At 40.5% G+C, this 21,239-nt stretch overlaps 1 protein-coding gene across 1 annotated transcript in view; it reads right to left on the reverse strand.

Annotated features, from left to right (window-relative positions):
• gpc3 (glypican 3) overlaps positions 1-18,870 on the reverse strand; it is a 279,747-nt gene extending 260,877 nt beyond the window's left edge. The window contains exon 1 of the mRNA XM_055225093.1: positions 18,719-18,870. Coding sequence (XP_055081068.1) covers positions 18,719-18,869 — 151 coding nt within the window. The 5' untranslated portion in view covers position 18,870. The remainder of the gene's footprint in view (positions 1-18,718) is intronic.
• Between the last annotated feature and the right edge of the window lie 2,369 nt (positions 18,871-21,239).

Genomic DNA, 21,239 nt, shown 5'->3' on the forward strand with positions numbered 1-21,239 from the left:
AGGCAGCTCCAAGCAAACCGTGCCAGTGGAAAAAAGTCTTATGTAAAGTGCACTCAGAAGACTACATCCACACGGGAGTTCATGCAAAAACAACTATTTATACAGACAATTTTGTGGAACTGCATCTGAACTTTCTATAGCATTCACTAACACTGACTAGTATTGCCTGACTTATGCAGTTCTATAATTATGTTTACATTTTTATCCTACATTTTTTTACCATCTTCCAATCAGATGTTTTTGTAAAAATGACTCCTTATAATGTACTCACATCCCCTTACAGTATGTAGCCACACCCCTTACAGTATGTTGATTTACAGCAGCAGTGATAAAACCCATAGGACAAATTTTCCATCCCATTATTGGCCTCCTCTGTGGACTCGAGCTCAGCCACTTTCACACATGGGCCGAATCTGATCCTCACAGCGTGGCTTCATCAACATTTAATTTCTCTTCGATTTACTGTTCCCTTCAATAAGAATCCCACAATGCATTATGGGACAACCATCAGCCAATGTTCCCTCAATAACTCTGGATATTTTAGTCCCAGTGCAGAACAATTATTTCAGACATGACGATAGGAGCTGTGACCGTGAATTAATGAGACTTTTATGAATTAATAAAGCAGATGTTTAATGAATGAAGCCTGGCGGAAGGGAAGCTACAAGTTATTTTATGAGTTAGGAAGAGTTGGACTGATTAAAAGTATAAGAACGTCAAGTTTTAATAAAATATAAAGATAAAAATAGTGCGCAGGTCTATTGGAAGGAGAGACAAGTTTTACCACACATTTTGTTCAATGTTCTATTCTACTGGGCCCCACAAAGAATTGTGGGAAAACAATTCAGCTATTCAAATCAGAAACACTCTAAGGAAGTCGTTTAGTCGATTAATTGGTCGGAGTCTTTGTCAACCAAAATTTGTATTAGTCGATTAAAAATTGTATTTAGATTATAAGGATTTATATGGGACAACAGCAGAAAGGAGAAGTGAGTGAGTTAGCTGAAGATTTGGCATTTAAATGTAAAAAGGCAGATTAAACTCATGATTCACAAATTCAGTCTGTTTTCATGTAAATACATTGTTTCCTAGTACTTATATATATACATATATATATATATATAATATTTTTTTGTTTTGTTTGTGAGTGCAGTTTGCATCTGAGAGACATAATACTTTCCCGAGCGTTTGTCATGTCCCCTTTTTCACTGAGTAACTGATCGGCAGGACATGACTTTTTTATTTTATTTTTATTTATCTTTATTTATACAGGGGGGACCCAATGAGAGCACTTGGGCTCTCTTTTTCATGGGTTCATGATTCTTTAGTCGACTAAGAATTTTTTTAGCTGACCCAACGACACAAACAATGGGACTGAGAATGGAACTGTCAACTTTTTTAGTTCCTGTCCCTCACATTATCCTTATCCTAATAGACACATGGTAAGTGGTCACATTTTTACGTAGCACTTTTCCACCTTCTAGGCACTCAAAGTCTTTTACATCCACCATTTACACACACACATTCATACCCCAGTGTACACAGACACTGGGGTTGTGGTGCCCAAGGACACAACGACAGCTTTCATCTATGGGAGCTGGAATCTCACCACCAACCTGGAATCTCAGTCCATGGATCTGACTGCTCAACCAATGATGTTTATGTCGAGGGAGAGATTTGAACTGCCAACCTTCAGATCAGTGGAGAAACACTCTACCAACTGAGCTACTGTTGCCCACATTACAATTCTGCCAGTGTAATAGGACAAACATGTAATATGGAAATACAGATATAAGTAGGGTAGTAATCACAATTTCAATAGTTACAACTAGCAAATCTCAAACGCAGAAATTTACTATCCCTGTAATTTAGCCATAGCCATAAGTACAAGCTGATACTTTGCTAATATGTTTATGTTATCAGAAACAGTGCACAAGAGATTACTCAACTATATGTGTAAAAATGTACTGGGGAAACTTCTGTCTCTTGTAAACGTCCTCAGAGTGTATACATTATATTGCTGTAGTTTATTGCATTTTGACTCGGATAATAAAACCGTTTTTACATCTGAATGATTTTCCCAAGTCTCTTTATTTTCACTTGTGTTTCTCAGAGCCACAGGCAGCAGCAGCAGCGCACACACAAATAAAGTGATAGAGTTGTGTTTTGACATACTGTTTGCTAATCCGACCGCAACCACTTCAACAAAACACACTAAATCAATAATACTCCATCAAAGAACCACATTTGGTTACCACACTCTCTCCCATCTCTCACACTTCTGTTTTATTACAGCTAAATCCTTACAGCATAAATGACTCAAGATATAAAACATGTCCTCTCATCACTTTCGGTTTACTATTAAATATATGTGCCCGCAACCTTCTTGTCTATGTGGAGATTATATTCCTTTGTGTATGTCAGATTATTTTAATGCCATACTGTGGAACATGCCAGGCAAATGTGAAAGTATGTGTACCCTCCAACAGAAAAGTTACATCGTACAACTTTAGGCCTGTCATGATAATTACAATATCGACTTATCGCTTAATATATGAAAGCTGAAGCAATATATTTTGGTGCTTGAAATATATCATGTGTCAATTTCTTTGCCAAAGTTGTTGGAGTATTTTCATTGTAATGTGATAACATTTGAGCTGTGGAGCGTTGAAATCTTGAAAAACTGTGGCTAATTATTGCTTCATTCTGCTATTTATTAGTTGCAGCTCATACCACATAATGATACAGTCTATTTAAAATAGTTTACTGGGATTATCCTGCAATAGTTGTTATTGTATCAGTGGCATAAAGTAGTTTCAGTATTACCGTTTATCACAGTGTGTCTCAGTAACAATTTATCGAGCTTCAAAATTTGTTATCGTGACAGGCCTAGACACCTAAATATTATCTATTAAATCCGTTTATATACAGTCTACAGCTTATATCACCTCAACCAATGGTGATATAAAAAAGACATTAAATAGAAAAGGACATAAAATATAGAAAAAAACATAAAATGCAGTTTACCTTTAGGTTTACTTTATGGTTTGGACAAACATTTTCAAATAAATTAAAAGTTTTCATCTACTACTGCAGTACTTTGAAACTTAGGTTGTTTTCACACTGCCACTAGTTATGTCGACATAAAAGAGCATTTGCTCCGGGACCGGTGCTTGGGCCAGTGTAAACGTAACAGTCGTGCTTTGGATCACAGTAAACAGACGGCCCGAGAGCGCTTGAAACAGGAGGTCTCGGAGTAGCTCCACTCGCACTGGAGTGGGGCGAGTGTGGTGTGTGGGGCAACGTCTGCAGTCCGCGCTGTGAGTGCTTGGAATTGGGTAAGAAGCACTGTGATCACATATATTTGCATGAATGGACGCTGCAGAGCGTTCGCCTGACGAGGCAATTTGGATCAACTTAATATTAGCAAACACTCCTGCCTCTGTCTGCACAGCTGAGCCTGGGTCTGTCTCTGTGTCGTTTTCTCTGTTGTCACCAGCGCACACAAGTCCTCACCATATATTTAGCCACAGATGAAAGAAAAGATGTATAGGGGAGCGTGCATATTCCTGGGGCTCGGTACTTTGAAGCAAGCCGTCATAGAAATAAGTTCAGCTGATGGACTCTCACGTTGCTGATGGTGCGGCAGTGTTTGGCGTGTATGATGTGTGGTTTATGTGAACAGGACCGACCCAAAAGTAAAATAAACAGAAGTAAATCTACTGTGAACTGGGGGCGCTCCACAGAGCCACTAACATATGTGAAAACATCCTCATTGACACTGACTATAGCATGAACCAAGAGTAGAATTAACTAAAACTAATGAGCCACAACATCTTTATGTATATCACACAATTGTAGTACAAAATAACAATACTATTATTTTCACTTAATCTGTCTCTTCAGTGAGTGAGTTGTGGGTGGAGTCAGTATTGTAACTTGTAATGCTATTGCTAACAGTGGTGATAGATAGATAGATAGATTGATAGATAGATATTTTATTAATCCCCAGCCATGGAAATTCACCTGTCCAGCAGCAAAACAGAGACACAACACAAATTGCACACAGGTATAAAATCACAAAGAATACAAAGATAAGAATACAAAGATAAGATAATAAAGTGCACCCGATCAACAAGAGCTGTTATACAGTCTTATAGCAGCAGGAATGGCTGATCTACTGAACCTCTCAGTTCTACAGTGCAGTGAGAGAAGCCTGGTACTGTGGCTGCTTCTCTGAGCTGACACAGTCTCGTGCAGCAGGTGTCTGCTGTTGTTGAGGATGGTCTGCATCAGACTCCTCATCCTCTTCTCCACCAGCTCCCCTACAGAGTCCACCCACCCATCACCGACACACACTTCCTGATTAGTTTATCAAGCCTGTTACGGTCCCGCACAGTAATGCTGTTTCCCCAGCACACCACTCCAAAAAAACACAGCACTGGCTACAACAGAATGGTAAAAAAGTATGCAGAGACTCATTACAGACATCAAAGGATTCAAGCTTCCTAAGAAAGAAGAGTCTGCTTTGTCCTGTTTTGTAAGCTGCAGTTGTGTGCGCTGACCAGTTCAGTTTGTTGTCAAGATGAACTCCGAGATATTTATAAGACTGGACAACCTCAATGCTCTCACCAGCAATTACAACTGGATGATGGGGAGGGAGTTTCAGCCTATGGAAGTCTACAATCATCTCCTTTGTCTTAGATGTATTTAGAACAAGACCGTTTCTCTCACTCCAGACTGTCAAGGCAGCAATAACGTCTCTGATATGTACACAAAATTATTTAATGAGAGACCGTCCTCTTAATATAATTTTCAACATTTTCTTTTTTCCTTTTAACACTATTCTGTTCTATTCAAAATATAAATTAAATTAATTAAAATGTGCCGATTTTGTATTTAAATTGCATACAGGTAGGTACTACATTATTCATGACTGTATTTCCACACTTTTCCTTTTGAGTTTATTTTAACACCCTAATCCCAGGTGTTACTTGCTTTGGCGTGTTTCCAATAGCCTTATTATTAGCGTTTGGTGAAAGTCCCATCTGGCAGCTGGGCGGGGTGGCAGACTCCATTAGTGGAGGTAATAGGTGTTACTGGGATGTCCTCGAAGTGAAAATCAAACACACCCCTTTGAGGCTGCAGGTCTCTCAGATCAACCAATGTGTTTAATTTGGGTTTGCACACCTCCCATCCCAAGTGGAGGAACAGATAGGGATTTTTAACAAGTTCAAATTAATTTTTTGATTTTTGAGATCATTTGTAAAGATATGTGTAACTATTATAGTCTAACTGGTAAGTGATAATTAAAGAAGTTAAGTTACAGCTTAAGAGGTGAGCTGATGTACATCCTTAAAACAATGTGAAAGATTAGAGATGCGATATCAATACAAACACTTTTGAAACTGTAACTGAAAATTGAAACTGAACTGAAAAAAAAAACCACCAATCGAAATGTGTTATTTAACAGTTTTTTGTCCTTCAAGTAACAGCAGAACAGCTTTGTATAAATTAAAATTTCATACATAGTAAATAGAAACCTGGCCAGCAAGATGGAAGTTTCACATTTTCTGTTTTAGACCAATGGCAGAGCACCATTGTGGTTTGGACGGAGCTAAACAAACAAAAAACAAACATGGTGATGCCGATAGACATACTTCAAATTATGTTAATGAAAATATGGACTACTGAGTCATAGAGGAAGTGCTATGTGTATGTGTGGACAGGAAAGATGTTTGTGCTTTTCTCTCAACTGGATTTGAAAAAAGTTAAATGTGTTGGTTTGTTCCACTGTTGTGGTGCTTTGACCAGTCTGACTGATTGGTTAATTCATGGTTACTTTCCGCTTTTTCTTTTTAGCGAGAGACGGACAAGATGATAGAACACAAATAGGACTATCATTATTAGCCATGAGAAGGACACCATGATAGAAAAAAAAACTGATAAAAAAAAATGGCTAAACCTATAGTTTATATCTGTACAAAAATTTTCTGAAATGTGATTTTTGTATTAGTATTGTCAGTTCATATTTTCAATGTTTTTTGTCAATTCTCCTGAATGCATTTAGAATGTGAACAGCATCCTGGTATTAAAACAAATCACATTGCAATGCTTGTCACAAAAATCACAATTAGACAATTTCCCAAAATCGTTCAGCCCTACTCCATGATACAAATATTGGTTGAGCCCCCTTTTGAAAAACAGCCACATCAAATCTCAAAGGTCAGCTGGGGTCATCCATTATAGCAGATTTCCAGAGTTTTGAGTGTTTTTCGCCGCTTCATGTTGAGCACAAATCATCAGGACTCTCTTCCCTTGTCACTGGTCACTGCTCAGAGCAGAGCAGCTCATGTGAAACTGAAGCAAAGTCTAGCCTCACTGATCATTGATTTACTGAGAGACGAGGTACAGCTCCAGTGTGAGGAGGAGGAGGCTTTAAGCACAGGGGAAGTGGATTCAGGGATAAGCAGCCATTTAATTTGAAATCTAAAACTGTGCTCTACCATTGGAAAATACTAGATCTTGTGCATTATTTAATGGTAAATGCTTACAATTACATTAAGTTCACATTTTCAGATGTTCAGACATTTTTGAGTACACAAGTAATGCATGATAAAAACTGATATGTTATTTATCCTAAAATAACTACTAACAATTTTGCATAAATAAAGGCTCAAACATTATGAGCTCACAATGGCCAATAGATAGTCTTATCATCAATCAGCTGGCACCAATATCTGGAAGCAGTTTCGTATCAATGCATCCCTAACTACAAACTCAATTACTGTCTATACTGTGCACTGCTCTGCCTAATAAAAGTATAATAAGAACAAATAATACAAAACATTTATAGACATCCACAACCCTGTTTTACCATAAGGGAGAAGTGTAATCACATGGACTGTTTTCTTCACACTAGTGTTGAAATTTATTTTTATGTCTTTCCTTTAAAAAGGGGGTATAATACAAAATAGATTTTTTGAGCTTTCTACCATGATATAACATTGTCCCCTCATCAAAACATACTTAAAGAGGTTTTAGATCTATGTATGTTTGAGTAATCTCTCCTGGGGCCTATTTGAACATTCCTTATGGTTAGCTGTAAGATTCTGTCTAATGCTCAGCCCACAAGCCTACAATTCCCCATAAATATACAATAACATAATACAAAACTGTACACTACAGCTTCTCAAACCTGATGCAATGTGCAGTAGTTTCATTAGTGGCGTGCACCCTGTGTTGTCATAGTGCTCTGAAAGGGGGAGTAACTTTGCGCGGGAAGAAAAGGGAGGAGCAACTCAGAGCGACTAAGGGAGAAAGTGAAATTTATTAAACATGTTAATGAGTTGTTTTTGGCAGTTAAAGGTAACATGGTCAACTAAACAGTTATGTGTTAATACTTAATATCCCATAGAACTAAAATACTCACTCTGTAAGCAGAACACGGCCCAAATAAAATAGCAGTCTATACCGGAGATTGAAGTGCAATAGCATATACTCCAAAAAGTTTAAATGTTGACCTGGCCAACTGATACATCTCCATCTTCCCCTCTGGTTATCACCCTTCTCTCTAAACTAATGACATACATTTTAGTACAATCTGACTTCCTCCTCTCACTCATTTGTCCTTGCTGCCCTCACACAGCCCTCACATCCAGTCCATTTGCGAAATAAGTCTTGTTCAGAAGAGGACTCAGAGGAGCAAAGCATGCTGGGAGCTGAGAGACGCCCTGTGCTCCTCTCTGTCTGACACCACACATAAACGTCCAATTAACATTTAGAGCCACTGCCACAGGAGCCCTCTGCATTCACTCAAAGCACTCAACACAAGCCCAGCACTGACGAATGAATAACTACAGATTTCTGCAACACTTTAAAATAACTACACTTTAATCAGCCTTAATTAAGTGTGAACAAAGACTTCATAATAGATAAATAAAGATCATAATAGTTAAAGAATGATTCAGACTTAGTAACTACTTAATACCCTACCTTCTCACCTCAAAATTAAGTTGTTACTAAGCCTGAATCATTTTTAGACTATTAAGTCTCTGTTCATACTTTATTAATGCTGATTAAGGTATAGTTATTATAAAGTGGCGCCAATATTTCTCATCTAAAGGTTTTACTGAAAATGGCAAAATTACCATATACATTGTGCTCAAGAAACTATTATAAAGATGATATGGCCTTCTATGACAGACTTGTTAATAAATGCACACCATGGTAGAATGATATTTCCTTCAAAACCTTCAATTGAAATGTGTTGACTGTATATATAAAAGGACATAGCTAACCTGCTAGCCGCCATGTTCCAAATAGGAAGTGATCATGGGCACGCGTCCGACTACATCGACTCTGGCTTCAATTCACTTTACACTAAAAGACTGTCACCCCTCTCTCTGTAACTGCTGCAGTGAGCCTCGTCATTTTGGTCTTAAAAGGTTTATATTGACCTGCTAGACATGATCCTGGTTTATATTTCGCTATTGTGCCCATAAATCAAGATATGAATATTAGTAACAGGCAAATAGGGCACTTTCTTTCCCTGAGGTTGCTCCTGCTAGGGTTGGCAACAGGTTTGATTGACAGCATTGCTAAGCACCCGCTCCCTGCTAAACCAGCAGTGTGGGCGGGAAGGGGCGCTACCTTCAACTGCCTCGCTTCAGATTGGCTCTTTGGTTGCTATGATACTCGCGGTCAAAATTCCAAATACAGAACTTGGCTCCTATAACTGCTACCCTCAAGGAGCTTCATTTGGCTGGAGCCAAACATTATAGCCTCGTCTTCATAGGACCGGTACAGTGTGGTATGGTGTGAACCCTGAGTGTTTCCGCTGCAAATGCGCTCCGTAACACTCCCATTTAGGGTTTCAAAGCAGACTGCTGGCCCTTTCAAAGGGCTCTGGAACGCTTGGGACCTGGGACTGGCTCACAGGGGGCGGTACTTTAGAGCAGTGGTCCCCAACCACCGGGCCGTGGACCGGTACCGGTCCGTGGATCAATTGGTACCGGGCCACCGGCCGTCCAAGAAATAATTAATTATTTCCGTTGTATTTATTATCTGAGTCTGAACAATCGTTTATTTTGAAAAATCTTTTATTTTGAAAAATGACCGGATTCTCTCGGTTACATTTCCATCATTTGAGCGCCGACAACTTAACCACTTAGCGTTCCGACGGCCCGCGCGCGTATTGCGTAATTTTACGCAGTAGTTTTGCGTTTTAAACATGATGAAACGGACAAAACAAAGGAAGTATGCGACCGAGGACACTGTGGATGTTTGTACAAGTTAAACTAGAGGCATCTCGGACCCGGAGCGGTTCATGGAACCGAGTGAAGATCTCATGGTGGACTGAGGAGTAGAGGACCTTATGTTTTGATGAACTGGATGCTGTTCCTGATCGGTAAGCGTGGTTTATTCTGCTATTGTGGGTCAAATGTGTATCATGTGTAATCATTAGCATTAGCTAATGCCAATCTGCGCCCCAAAGTGTATAAATGCTCAGCAGACAAACTTACAGTGATTCTGACACCTGTGGGTAAAACTATAGGGTGTTACCTTTACAAAGACCCCAAACTTGTGCATTTACTACTGAGGGTTCAATAGTGGTGATTATTTTAATTTGGAGAGGTCAGAACAAACAATTTCACCAAAATGACCCGGAATGCTAAGGGGTTTTTGACCCACAAATTAGCTTTTGCGAAACATATCAGCGCAACATTTAGGTTGCCATCACTGGAAATACGGAGATATATCACAGGTCAGTGTCTGGTGGGAAACTATTATTTTAGTTTATCTGTTTTTTTGCCATCTTAATGATGATCGTTTATGCGAGAAATGTCAAGTGCGCTGCTACTGGTGTACTGCTGGTCCTCCAATGTCTGTGTGGATGCATACCCAGTCCCAGTCCCCACGAGCTTGTTGTGCCACTGTTGATCATTGTTGATGCTCCGGTAGCATCGGTGTTTCTATACCTGTCCTGCGCCTTGTGTTGGCGCAGGACTATGTCATGTCTTTGAGTGTGTCTTGCTAGACCCGTGTCATGCCCAAAAGTGGTCTGGGCTGTTGATAATCAAAGCACTCCTTGGCTGGGCAAGGTGGCCCCAAAACGAACAGTGGCAGCGGAAATGAAGCTTATGGGTGACATCACACTCACTTAGTCCACTTCTTTATACAGTCTATGGTTGTAACTAAGTCACAGTATCAACTTGTGTGTTACAATACTTATAAGAGGCATTGCAATTTTACAATTATTCACAACAACTGACGCTACAACTAAACAAGAAATCTTTAATACCAGCTACCAGTTTCCAGCTTTATAAAGTCAAACTATCTGAATTAAGTTTAATGTGAGTTGAACAGGCATACCTTAAAAATCATCAAAACAAAAATATGTAAATATTTCCAAGTTATATGGTTAAGGAAATATTCATATCATGCAGCTCAATGTAGTTGTTTTCTAAGACTTTTTTCCACCAAGCTTTTATTTTATTTTTTTACATTTTCAAAGACACAGTAGCAGGTCAGGTGGTAACAGTAATTATGATTGCGTTTTGAGAGAAATATTTCTCGCTCTGGACATAATTCATGTTGCAGACATTAACTTGGGACAATGCCAAAGAGGAGCGCTGCCAAAAGGACTGAACAAGGCTATTAATTAGACTCCATAAAGAAAGACATGCACAAGATTACAGCATGAATGGTAAATACAGGGAAGGATTGTGCACAGGTCAAAAGAGTGAACTGGACTGAAAATGCTTCAAATGTCCTCAATTACATAGCCAAGAAGTCACGGTCGCAGACATGGTTGTTACTTTACTGGCTTTGATTCCAATCCAGATTGTTACTACTGACTATTGACCACCATAAAAGATAATTAAAAATGCAATCTTGTAGGTGTACTGCGTAACTTTTGTGATGGAAGGTACGTCACCTGCTTTTCTCCATAAAGATGTTGATGCTTTGCTTGGAATGTTCTGCATTAAGATTTTTATAGCTCAAAAAATGGCAAAAAAAATATATGTCACTGCAACCTTTTTATCTGTGCTGGATTATGGTGACATTCTGTATATGGATGCTTCTTCTTCATGTCTTCTAATGTTGGACACAATGTATCATGCATCCCTGAGGTTTATTACCAACTGTAGATCTATGACCCATCACTGTGACTTGTACTTAAGAGTAGAATGGCCCTCTCTGACCACTAGAAGGCAGGGGCATTGGTACACTTTTATTTACAAAGCCATACTTGGATTGCTGCCTCCTTATATTTGTACTTTGATCACAAGGAAAAATAGTGGCTCTTACTCCTTGCAATCAAATGATCAGTTGTTGCTGTCTGTTCCTTTTGCCCGCACAGAGCTGGGGACGAAAGCCTTTGTTCACTCTGCACCTTTTACTTGGAACTTGCTGCAGAAAGACTGGAAACTGACTGAACTGTTGTCCTTAAATGTTTTTAAAACTAAACTTAAAGCCTTACAGACTGCCTCGATTATGTGCAACTGTTTTTCATGATCTATGCAATTTTAACATTGTTTGTTTGTACGTACTTGTTTTGAAATGTGCTGCCTCTTGGCCAGGACTCCCTTGAAAAAGAGGGTTTTAATCTCAATGGGACCTTCCTGGTTAAATAAAGGTTAAATAAAAAAATAAAAAATAAAATAAATAAATAAATAAATACAAAAAAATAAAAATAAAAAAATAATAAAAAAAAAATAAAAAATATATATATATATATATATATATATATATATATATATATATATATATATATATATATATATATATATATATATATATATATATATATATATATTCTCCACAAACCTGAGCTTGGTCTAATTGCACCACTTGCCTCGTCTCCAAGGAGATAATGAGTTTAATGCTAGGATGTGGAACATTCTAGGCAAAGCAATAACATCTTGATGAAGACAAGCAAGTGGCATACCCTGCTCTAAAAAACGTTACATAATGCATCTTATAATAATATAACAGACCATAATGAAACATTATGCACTTTTGGCCTGTGGTTAGAAAGAAATGCAATGCAAAAAGACAGACAATTTAAATGTCTGGGGGAGTCCACACTGACACAAATTAACATGCTTTTGGTTGTAAAAAAAATAAATAAAAGCTAATCAGTTAACCACAAAAAAACTATAAAATTATAATTTACTATAATACATAGCCTCTCCACTCCCTGCTGCCTCTCATGCTATACGAGTTATGATTTAAACTGATGTACTGCAAATACCCTCAATGCATGTCTGACTGCTGTGTTTAAAATATGTTTTCAAAGTAATGCCAAGTAATGTTTTGACTTAAGTATATATTCCTAAAAGTGAATATAACTCAAAAAAGATACTTCAGTTCAAGCAATACCTCCTCAGTCTCCACACAGCTCTTATTTAAATCAGTACAGATCAATGCAGCAGTTTGTTATTCAAGTGTTAAACTTAGATTCAGACAACTCTTTTTCTTAGCACCGGACTCAATGTTATTTATACTTTTACTATTGAATATCATTTACTGACCCTCCAAAGAATTAGAACTACATATGAGCTATATATAGTATATATAGTATAATCATATATTACCTCATTTGTTAGTAGAATTACATATGCTGGTTCCCAAACTTTTTTTTCCCTTAAATCCACCATGGTTGTACTGGAGACTTGTCAGACCCACCAGTCCAAAACAGCACCCACAAATGCATCAGATTATTCCTGACCAATCTGTTGACAACAATATGGTTTTCAGTCATTTTTATGCTTTATTTGCTTTAAGTATTTTTGACAACCTGTCCCTCTCCCAAAGTTGAGAATCGCTGACATATTAATCAAAGTATTAAATGCAATATATGGAGGTAGCTGGAGGTAATAATCATCAATATACATGAAGTTGTTTTAATGTTGTAAACTAGTGTTGCCATGATACTAAAATTTCAAATTTGATTTTGATACTAAGGAATAGACTCAATACCACAATAATAAAAACCCTCTTTCTTTAGACAATAGAATGTGATTTTCTAAATTAAATTGTATTACTTTCTTTTATATTACCATGCAGGCTTAAACCTGTGTAATCCCCCAGTGGACCAGGTTCCATAGTGGTCCATGGGCGTATACTAGTCTATGTGCTCTTATACTTGTTCTGATGCAGCTCATGATCATTCTAAAGCTATTAAGGAAAGGTTAATTTCTGTCCAGTGATGGTTTTTTAGTATCAAATGAGTATCTAGTTTCAATACTAGCATCAGTATTGATTAGTATCTGTTTTTTGATACTTTTGACAACCCAGATAGATAGATAGATAGATAGATAGATAGATAGATAGATAGATAGATAGATAGATAGATAGATATAGATAGATATAGATAGATATAGATAGATATAGATAGATAGATAGATAGATAGATACTTTATTAATCCCCAGCCAGGGAAATTCACCTGTCCAGCAGCAAAACAGAGACACAACACAAACTGCACACAGTTATAAAATCACAAAGAATACAAAGATAAGAATACAAAGATAAGATAATAAAGTGCACGCAATCAACAAGAGCTGTTATACAGTCTTATAGCAGCAGGAATGGCTGATCTACTGAACCTCTCAGTTCTACAGTGCAGCGAGAGAAGCCTGGTACTGTGGCTGCTTCTCTGAGCTGACACAGTCTCGTGCAGCGGGTGTCTGCTGTTGCTGAGGATGGTCTGCATCAGACTCCTCATCATCTTCTCCACCAGCTCCCCTACAGAGTCCACCCACCCATCACCGACACACACTTCCTGATTAGTTTATCAAGCCTGTTACGGTCCCGCACAGTAATGCTGTTTCCCCAGCACACTACTCCAAAAAACACAGCACTGGCTACAACAGAATGGTAAAAAGTATGCAGAGACTCATTACAGACATCAAAGGATTTAAGCTTGCTAAGAAAGAAGAGTCTGCTTTGTCCTGTTTTGTAAGCTGCAGTTGTGTGCACTGACCAGTTCAGTTTGTTGTCAAGATGAACTCCGAGATATTTATAAGACTGGACAACCTCAATGCTCTCACCAGCAATTACAACTGGATGATGGGGAGGGAGTTTTGGTCTACGGAAGTCTACAATCATCTCCTTTGTCTTAGATGTATTTAGAACAAGACCGTTTCTCTCACTCCAGACTGTGAAGGCAGCAATAAGGTCTCTATACTCCATTTCGTTCTCTCCTTTTACACATGCCACCACTGCTGTATCATCTGAATATTTCTGGATGTGACAGGATTCAGACTTATATGTGAAGTCAGCAGTGTATAGAGTAAAGAGAAACAGCGACAGTACTGTCCCCTACGGGGCCCCAATGTTTGTCACCACTGTCTCAGAGATATTGCCACCCACCCTGACGTACTGTGGACGTTCTGTGAGGTAGTTGTGAATCCAAGTGATTAACATGGGATCCACTCCAATCACCTCCAGCTTTCCTCTCAGAATTTGAGGTTTGATTGTATTGAAGGCACTGGTGAAGTCAAAGAACATGAGTCTAACATACCCCCCTGTCCCATCCAGGAACAAGAGAATTTTGTGTAACATGTATAAGACCGCATCATCCACCCCCATTTCCTCCTGATAGGCAAACTGTAATGGGTCCACAGCTTGCTGCACCTGTGGTTTGAGAATCTGAAGTAAAAGCCTCTCAAAAGTCTTCACAATGACAGACGTCAAGGCCACTGGTCTGTAGTCCTTTACCCCTGTCGGCCTCCCTACTTTAGGGACCGGAACAATGCATGACGTTTTCCACCGGACTGGGACTTGTCCAGTATGAAGACTCTGGTTGAAAATAGTTTTAAGAGGCAGGGCCAACTCAGACGCACACTCCTTGAGGAGCCTAGGTGCTACCCCATCAGGACCAGCAGACTTCCGGGGACGCAGCCTACGTAGCTCAGCACGCACTTCATCAACAGAGAAGCCACGAGCAGCAGAGGTGTAACAGCCACCGTGTGGAGCAGAGTAGGGCACAGCAGCAGAGGTGGAGCAGCCGCCGGGTGGAGAAGAGCCGGGCACAGCAGCAGAGGTGGAGCAGCCGCCGGGTGGAGCAGAGCCGGGCACAGCAGCAGAGGTGGAGCAGCCGTCGGGTGGAGCAGAGCCGGGCACAGCAGCAGAGGTGGAGCAGCCGTCGGGTGGAGCAGAGCCGGGCACAGCAGCAGAGGTGGAGCAGCCGCTGAGTCGAGCAGATCCAGACACAGCAACAGAAGTGGAACAGCCTCCGGGTGGAGCAGAGCAGGGCCCAGCAGCAGAGGTGGAGCAGCCACCGGGTGGAGCAGAGGAGGGCACAGCAGCAGAAGTGGAACAGCCGATAGCAACAGAGGTGGAACAGCCGTCGGGTGTAGCAGCGCAGGGCCCAGCAGCAGAGGTGGAACAGCCGCCGGGTGGAGCAGAGCAGGGCACAGCAGCAGAGGTGGAACAGCCACCGGGTGGGGCAGGGCAGGGCACAGCAACAGAGGTGGAGCAGCCGCCAGGTGGAGCAGAGCACAGCAGCAGAGGTGGAGCAGCCGCCGGGTGGAGCAGAGCAGGGCCTAGCAGCAGAGGTGGAACAGCCACCGGGTGGAGCAGAGCAGGGCACAGCAACAGAGGTGGAGTAGCCGCCAGGTGGAGCAGAGCAGGGCACAGCAGCAGAGGTGGAACAGACACCGGGTGGAACAGAGCAGGGCACAGCAGCAGAGTTGGAGCAGCTGTCAGATGGAGAAGAGCTGGGGGCTGAGTCAAACCTACTGTAAAAGTGATTAAACTCATTGGCCATGTCAGCATTGCCCAGTGTCTCAGCTCTTTTGTGCTTGTAGCCAGTGATGGTCTTCATGCCCTTCCACACTTCTCTCGTTTTATTAGACTGCAGGTTCCTCTGTAGACCACTTCCAAAGTCCCTTCTGGCCTTCCTTAATCTCTTCCTCAGATCATGTTGCACACTCTTTACCCTATTCCGATCCCCAGATTTAAATGCCTCCTTTTTTAAGTTCAAGAGACCCTTAATGTTGCTTGTAATCCATGGCTTATTGTTCTCATAGGCGCCACCACATCAGTACAGATTATATAATCAGTGACTCGATCCACTACCCCATCTATGTCATCATCCGACCCCTGTGCATCAGTAAGTGTTTTCCAGTCTGTGGACTCAAAGCAATCCTGCATAGCTTCGCCAACCTCTATATGGAGACTCCATAGTAGAATTACATATACCTTTATTACATATCCTTTCGGAGTGATCAACTGGTTGGAGGCAGTCTCATCACACGAGGTTTATAGAGGGGTCTGAGGTAAATCAGGTTGTGATCAGATTTACCCAGAGGCGGCATAGACATTGCACTGTAGGCATCTTTGATGTTGACATAACATAGATCTATAGTATTGTTATGCCTTGTGGGACAGTTGACATACTGCGTGAAACCTGCTAAATGTGAGCTTAAGTCTACATGATTGAAATCTTCTGATATGATAACACAGGCATCAGGGTATGCAGACTGTAGTCTCGCGACAGCTTCCATATGTATGCATATGTAAACAATGCTATGGCTACTTCTTGTTTTTAATTATTGTAGCAATAGTAAATAACATTTGCTAAACCTCAGTCATATTTTAAACCATCAACAGAGTTTTTGAGTCTAGTTGTAATGTTTGTTTAGTGTTTGTGTCGTATGTGTGATGTTAATGTGTAGCAACGGAGCCACTGTTTTTATGTGCAAGACAAATTTCAGATCTCTGATCTGACAATAAAGTATTATCTAATCTATCTAATCTAATCTAATCTCTTTTTCAACCATGTCCCTCTGTTAGTGCATTAGAAGAATATTACATTTTATTTTACACACATTTTCGCTCTCCCTCTCATGTGTTAGTGGGTTGTATGGGCCCAATTCTGAAGCCAGATCTAGGGTGGGTGCTCGACGCCATAGGTCTGATGGCTGGGCCTTCCCCCATGGGGCCAGCCAGGCACAGCCTGAAGGAGGGACATGGGACCGTCCTCCTGTGGACCCATCACCTGCAGGAGAATCTGTAGGAGCTGGTGCTGAAAGATCTGGGTGGCCATTGAAGGTGGGGACCTCAAAGAATGGATCTCCAGAAACAGAAACTGGCTCTGGGGACATTGAATGTCACCTCGTTGGGGAGGGCCTCAGTGTAAGGTCTTCAGTGATGTGTGTATCGGACAGCTGTGGTAAAGAAGGACCTGAGTCGAAAGGCAAAGCTTTCGATTTAATGCTCAATCTATGTTCCTATCCTCACCTATGATCGTGAGCTTTGGATAATGACCAAAACAACAAGAGCAGGATGTCCAAATGAGTTTCCTCTGCGGGGTGGCTGGGCGCTCCCTTAGAGATAGGGTGAGGAGCTCAGTGAAACGACAGGAAACTATAGTAGAGCTAAGGTGGCCCGGGCATTTGTTTTGGAGCCTCCTAGCCTCCACGGGAGGCTTTCTGGGCATGTCCCACCGGAAGGAGACCCCAGGAATGACCCAAGACACACTGGAGGGACTATGTCTCTCGGCTAACCTGGGAACATCTTGGGGTCCCGCCCCGGAGGAGCTGGAGGAAGTGGCTAGGGTGAGGCAAGTCTGGGAGTCCCTGCTTAGACTGTTGCCCCTGCGACCCGGCCCGGGATAAGCAGAAGAAGATGGATGGATGATAAATGTGGAGTCAGAGGGATGAGAGGAGAGTAGGCAGAGCGGACCCAAAGGTCAGTGACACAGACACTGAAAAACACTACTGCGAATACTGCTACCACTGCCACTACTACTGCTAATATACTGGGACGGGAGGATAGGGCTGGAGACTAAACTTATAAGGGAGAGGGACCAAATCAAGAAAAAGGAGCTAGACTGGCCAATTTAAACCAAAAATTGGCTTACGTAGAATCAAGCCTGAACCTGTTATTTAATGTGATTTAGTATGAGAATGTATTAAAAGTAGACAGAAAGAGAAAAAGACTTAACACTAGTGGGACTGGAGGATGGAGCTGGCGCCTGAGCCAGTCAGGATAGGGAACAAATCAAGAAAAAGGATGCGGACAAGCCAATGTAAGGATGCGTTCACTTACACAAACGCCACATTGCAAATGGGATTTAACTGGGTTCAAAGCTGAAACGTTAATAGTCCATTTCGTTCTTAGTATAGGCAAAGAGCCCGAAAAAGGAGACACGCGTACAATAAACCATAAGTTTTACTTAAGCCCTTCCCCAAATCTCTTCACAATAAAAAACCAAAAAACCAAAAACTGGACTATAGACCAGAAGTGAGAGTGTGAACACAGCCAAGTCTGTTACAATTGATACAGAGGAAGGATGCCACTAGGCAATTCTCACAATACAAATCAATAGGTTAAAGAACTAAAATACGCCAAAATTTGGCCAAAATTAAAACCAAAACATTGCCATTGAGAGTAACTTTGTATAAGCTACCCTTGATAATTTGGGAGAAAATGACTTGCGCTTTAAAACAAGAAGGTAGGTTGCTGCTAAAAGCTGAATAAAATTTGAGCCCAGTTTGTCAAGTAATAGTGGCAGTCAACTTTTTTGCTACACAGGTGCTCTAACAAAAGGTTAACGTCAGCGAAAATAATTTTTAATTGACTTGAAAAGAGAATTTCGTGACTAAATCTAAGCAAAACAGTTCTGTTAAAAGACTGTAAAAATTGACAAACCGTATTTAAAGTGCTTCTTTGCGCTTTAGTAATGTTTCTGTGCATATTTACCTGACACGGGGTTCTCGGGGACCCACTTGGAGCCGGGGTGAAAAGTGTGAAACACGGCTCGCACCTCCTGGCAGTTCGGCGGCACGTGTCCTCCACTCGCGAGAGGAAGCGACAACAGCAGAGCGCACAAAAGCACCGACATCACCTCCATAGCGAAGAGAAAGGCGCAAAAATGTTCGCAAAGTAGTCAAAACTGCACGAAAATGTGGTTTCGCTGTGAAGTTCAATCGCATCCACGGATAAAGATAGCGATATCAAAATCCTTGTTGGGTCAGCATCTTTGGTCTATAAACGTGCTTTCTGTCCATGAAATGATCCAAGTCAACTTATTAAAAATGAGCCTCTCTCTCTCTCCTCCGGCAGCTCGCGAGACACCAGCTGGAGATGCGCGAGGACAGAGTTCGTGTGAGCTCGCGACATCAAACAGAAAACGGCGCGTGAACCTGCGCGTGTTGGATTGAAAGATATCCCCCTCTTTAGCGTCAGATACAGTGGTCCTGGTTGCCCGTGGTTGCGGTGCTCAGGCTGAGAGCGCAGGATTAATGTGAGAACCGGTGGAGAGGTAGATAAATGGCACTACGGGAAGCAATTAGGACGCAGCAACAGTGGGTTTTAAAGCAACAAATACGGGAAAAATGTGCTGAAGAAGCGAAAAGTGCAGTACACCTATAGTTTATTATAGGGCTATAGATTACGTGGACTATTGTGAAAGAGGCTAGTACTCGATATTGCTTTGTTAGCAGTAGCTAAACAACTACGTAGCCCATTTATAAAGGTAAGCCTAAGAAATAAGCTAGACATAAAATAACCAATTTTAGTATGCCACAATACATTTTGATATAAACAAAGTACTAGTGCAATGGCCACAATGCCTTAAAACGGTTTACTAGTTTAAGGTCAAGACTAAACACAGGGGATTACATTTTTTCATGAAATACTATACTTGAGCCAAAGATAAAGTTTTGATGCGACTATTGGAACAGGCCTAAATTTAAAGATATGACTTTTAAAAAAATCCTAAATAATCTGGGTGAGAATACACAAACACATATTTGTCTTATACTTTATTGCACACAACGGACAGTTCATTTAAAAAAAAAAAAAAGAGGAGAGTACATCATTTTAGAAAAGGGAACGCAAAATGGACGTTCAAACTAAGTCAACTGGCGCCATCTAGTGTCCATCTGTAATACGGCAGTAGCACTAGAGGAGACAATGAAGTCCCTTACCACTTGCACACAGTCCAGTAGTTTTTAGCGGTTCTTAACATCTGGCGGATTGCAGATGGATACTGTGCAATTTCTTTCATTCAATCAAGTATTGAAATTGCGAAGTCATCCACCCGAAAACCGCAAGACAAAGAAATATAAAATGTAAAGGTGTATTGAACACAACAGATGTTAATGGGAGAGGAAATTTTTTTTTTGGACAATTATCATGAAGGTGCTTTTGTGGGCATATCGGGTTAGCTGAGAGCTTTGCATGGATTTGCACAGCACAGAACTACAAGCTGAGAGCAAACCAGCAAAGCTCTAAGCCAAAACCAGGTTAAATTTGAGGAAATGCCAGGTGGAAAAAAGACTTGCAAAACCTTAAGTGCACAAACTGCAGTAGATCAGAATGTACTACCTGCACTGTGAGCACTTTGACACTGCATAGTCCATAAACCAGGGAGTAAAAAGAAATCAGAATACATTAGAAATGGCATTAAAACTGATCAATTTTTAACTGGCAAATACAACAACAGCTAAAATGTGCAAAAAAGCAATACAAGATAGTATAGTATTAAGGCACTATTCAAAATTAAATGTTCCCTTAACTCATTTTGAAATGTACTATACGGTTCAAATGCAAAAATGAAAAGTATTCTCAGGAAATGGTTAATATGGCATTGGTCTCATTTTAAATCAACAAAATGGTAAACAAAGGGGTGTCTTACTACAATTTAAAAAATACCAAAACACATCTACAAAACTATTATAAGAAGTGTTCATTTTAGGACTGATCAGTAGGCCTACAACTTGTAGAAATCTGATTTGGAGTGAATTAGTAGAGGGCCGTAGAACTAAAAAGATTCCAGAACTTGTAGAGACTTAATTTTCACTGGTGATTTTGATCTGGAGTTTGGATTAGGTTCATCTCGGTTTCATTCATCTTTATACAGGGAGAGACCCAATGAGTGTCCCAGACTTTTTCATGAGCGCCCTGTTAAAACACAGTACAATACAAACAAAAAATACCTGCACAGGTGCATTTAAAACATTAAAACAGGTGTGATTACAGGTGCAAAATGTTTCACCAGAGTATTAAAATGTATTCGTAGCACCAGTGTATCCAGTTTTGCATGTCCTTGGAAATATATTCAGTTTTTAGGAAGCAAATAACCAAAAAGCTTTTTTCGCCCATTTCACTTCTAGTGTAGCCACTTCTTAGACAATCATGAGATCTTGTATAAAAAGTTCCGGTATTAAAGTTCAACAAGCAAGTGAGATAATCCAGGCAGTCTATCAAGAAAGAGAGA

The sequence above is a fragment of the Periophthalmus magnuspinnatus genome, chromosome 10 (assembly GCF_009829125.3).
Source record: "Periophthalmus magnuspinnatus isolate fPerMag1 chromosome 10, fPerMag1.2.pri, whole genome shotgun sequence".
NCBI lineage: Eukaryota > Metazoa > Chordata > Actinopteri > Gobiiformes > Gobiidae > Periophthalmus > Periophthalmus magnuspinnatus.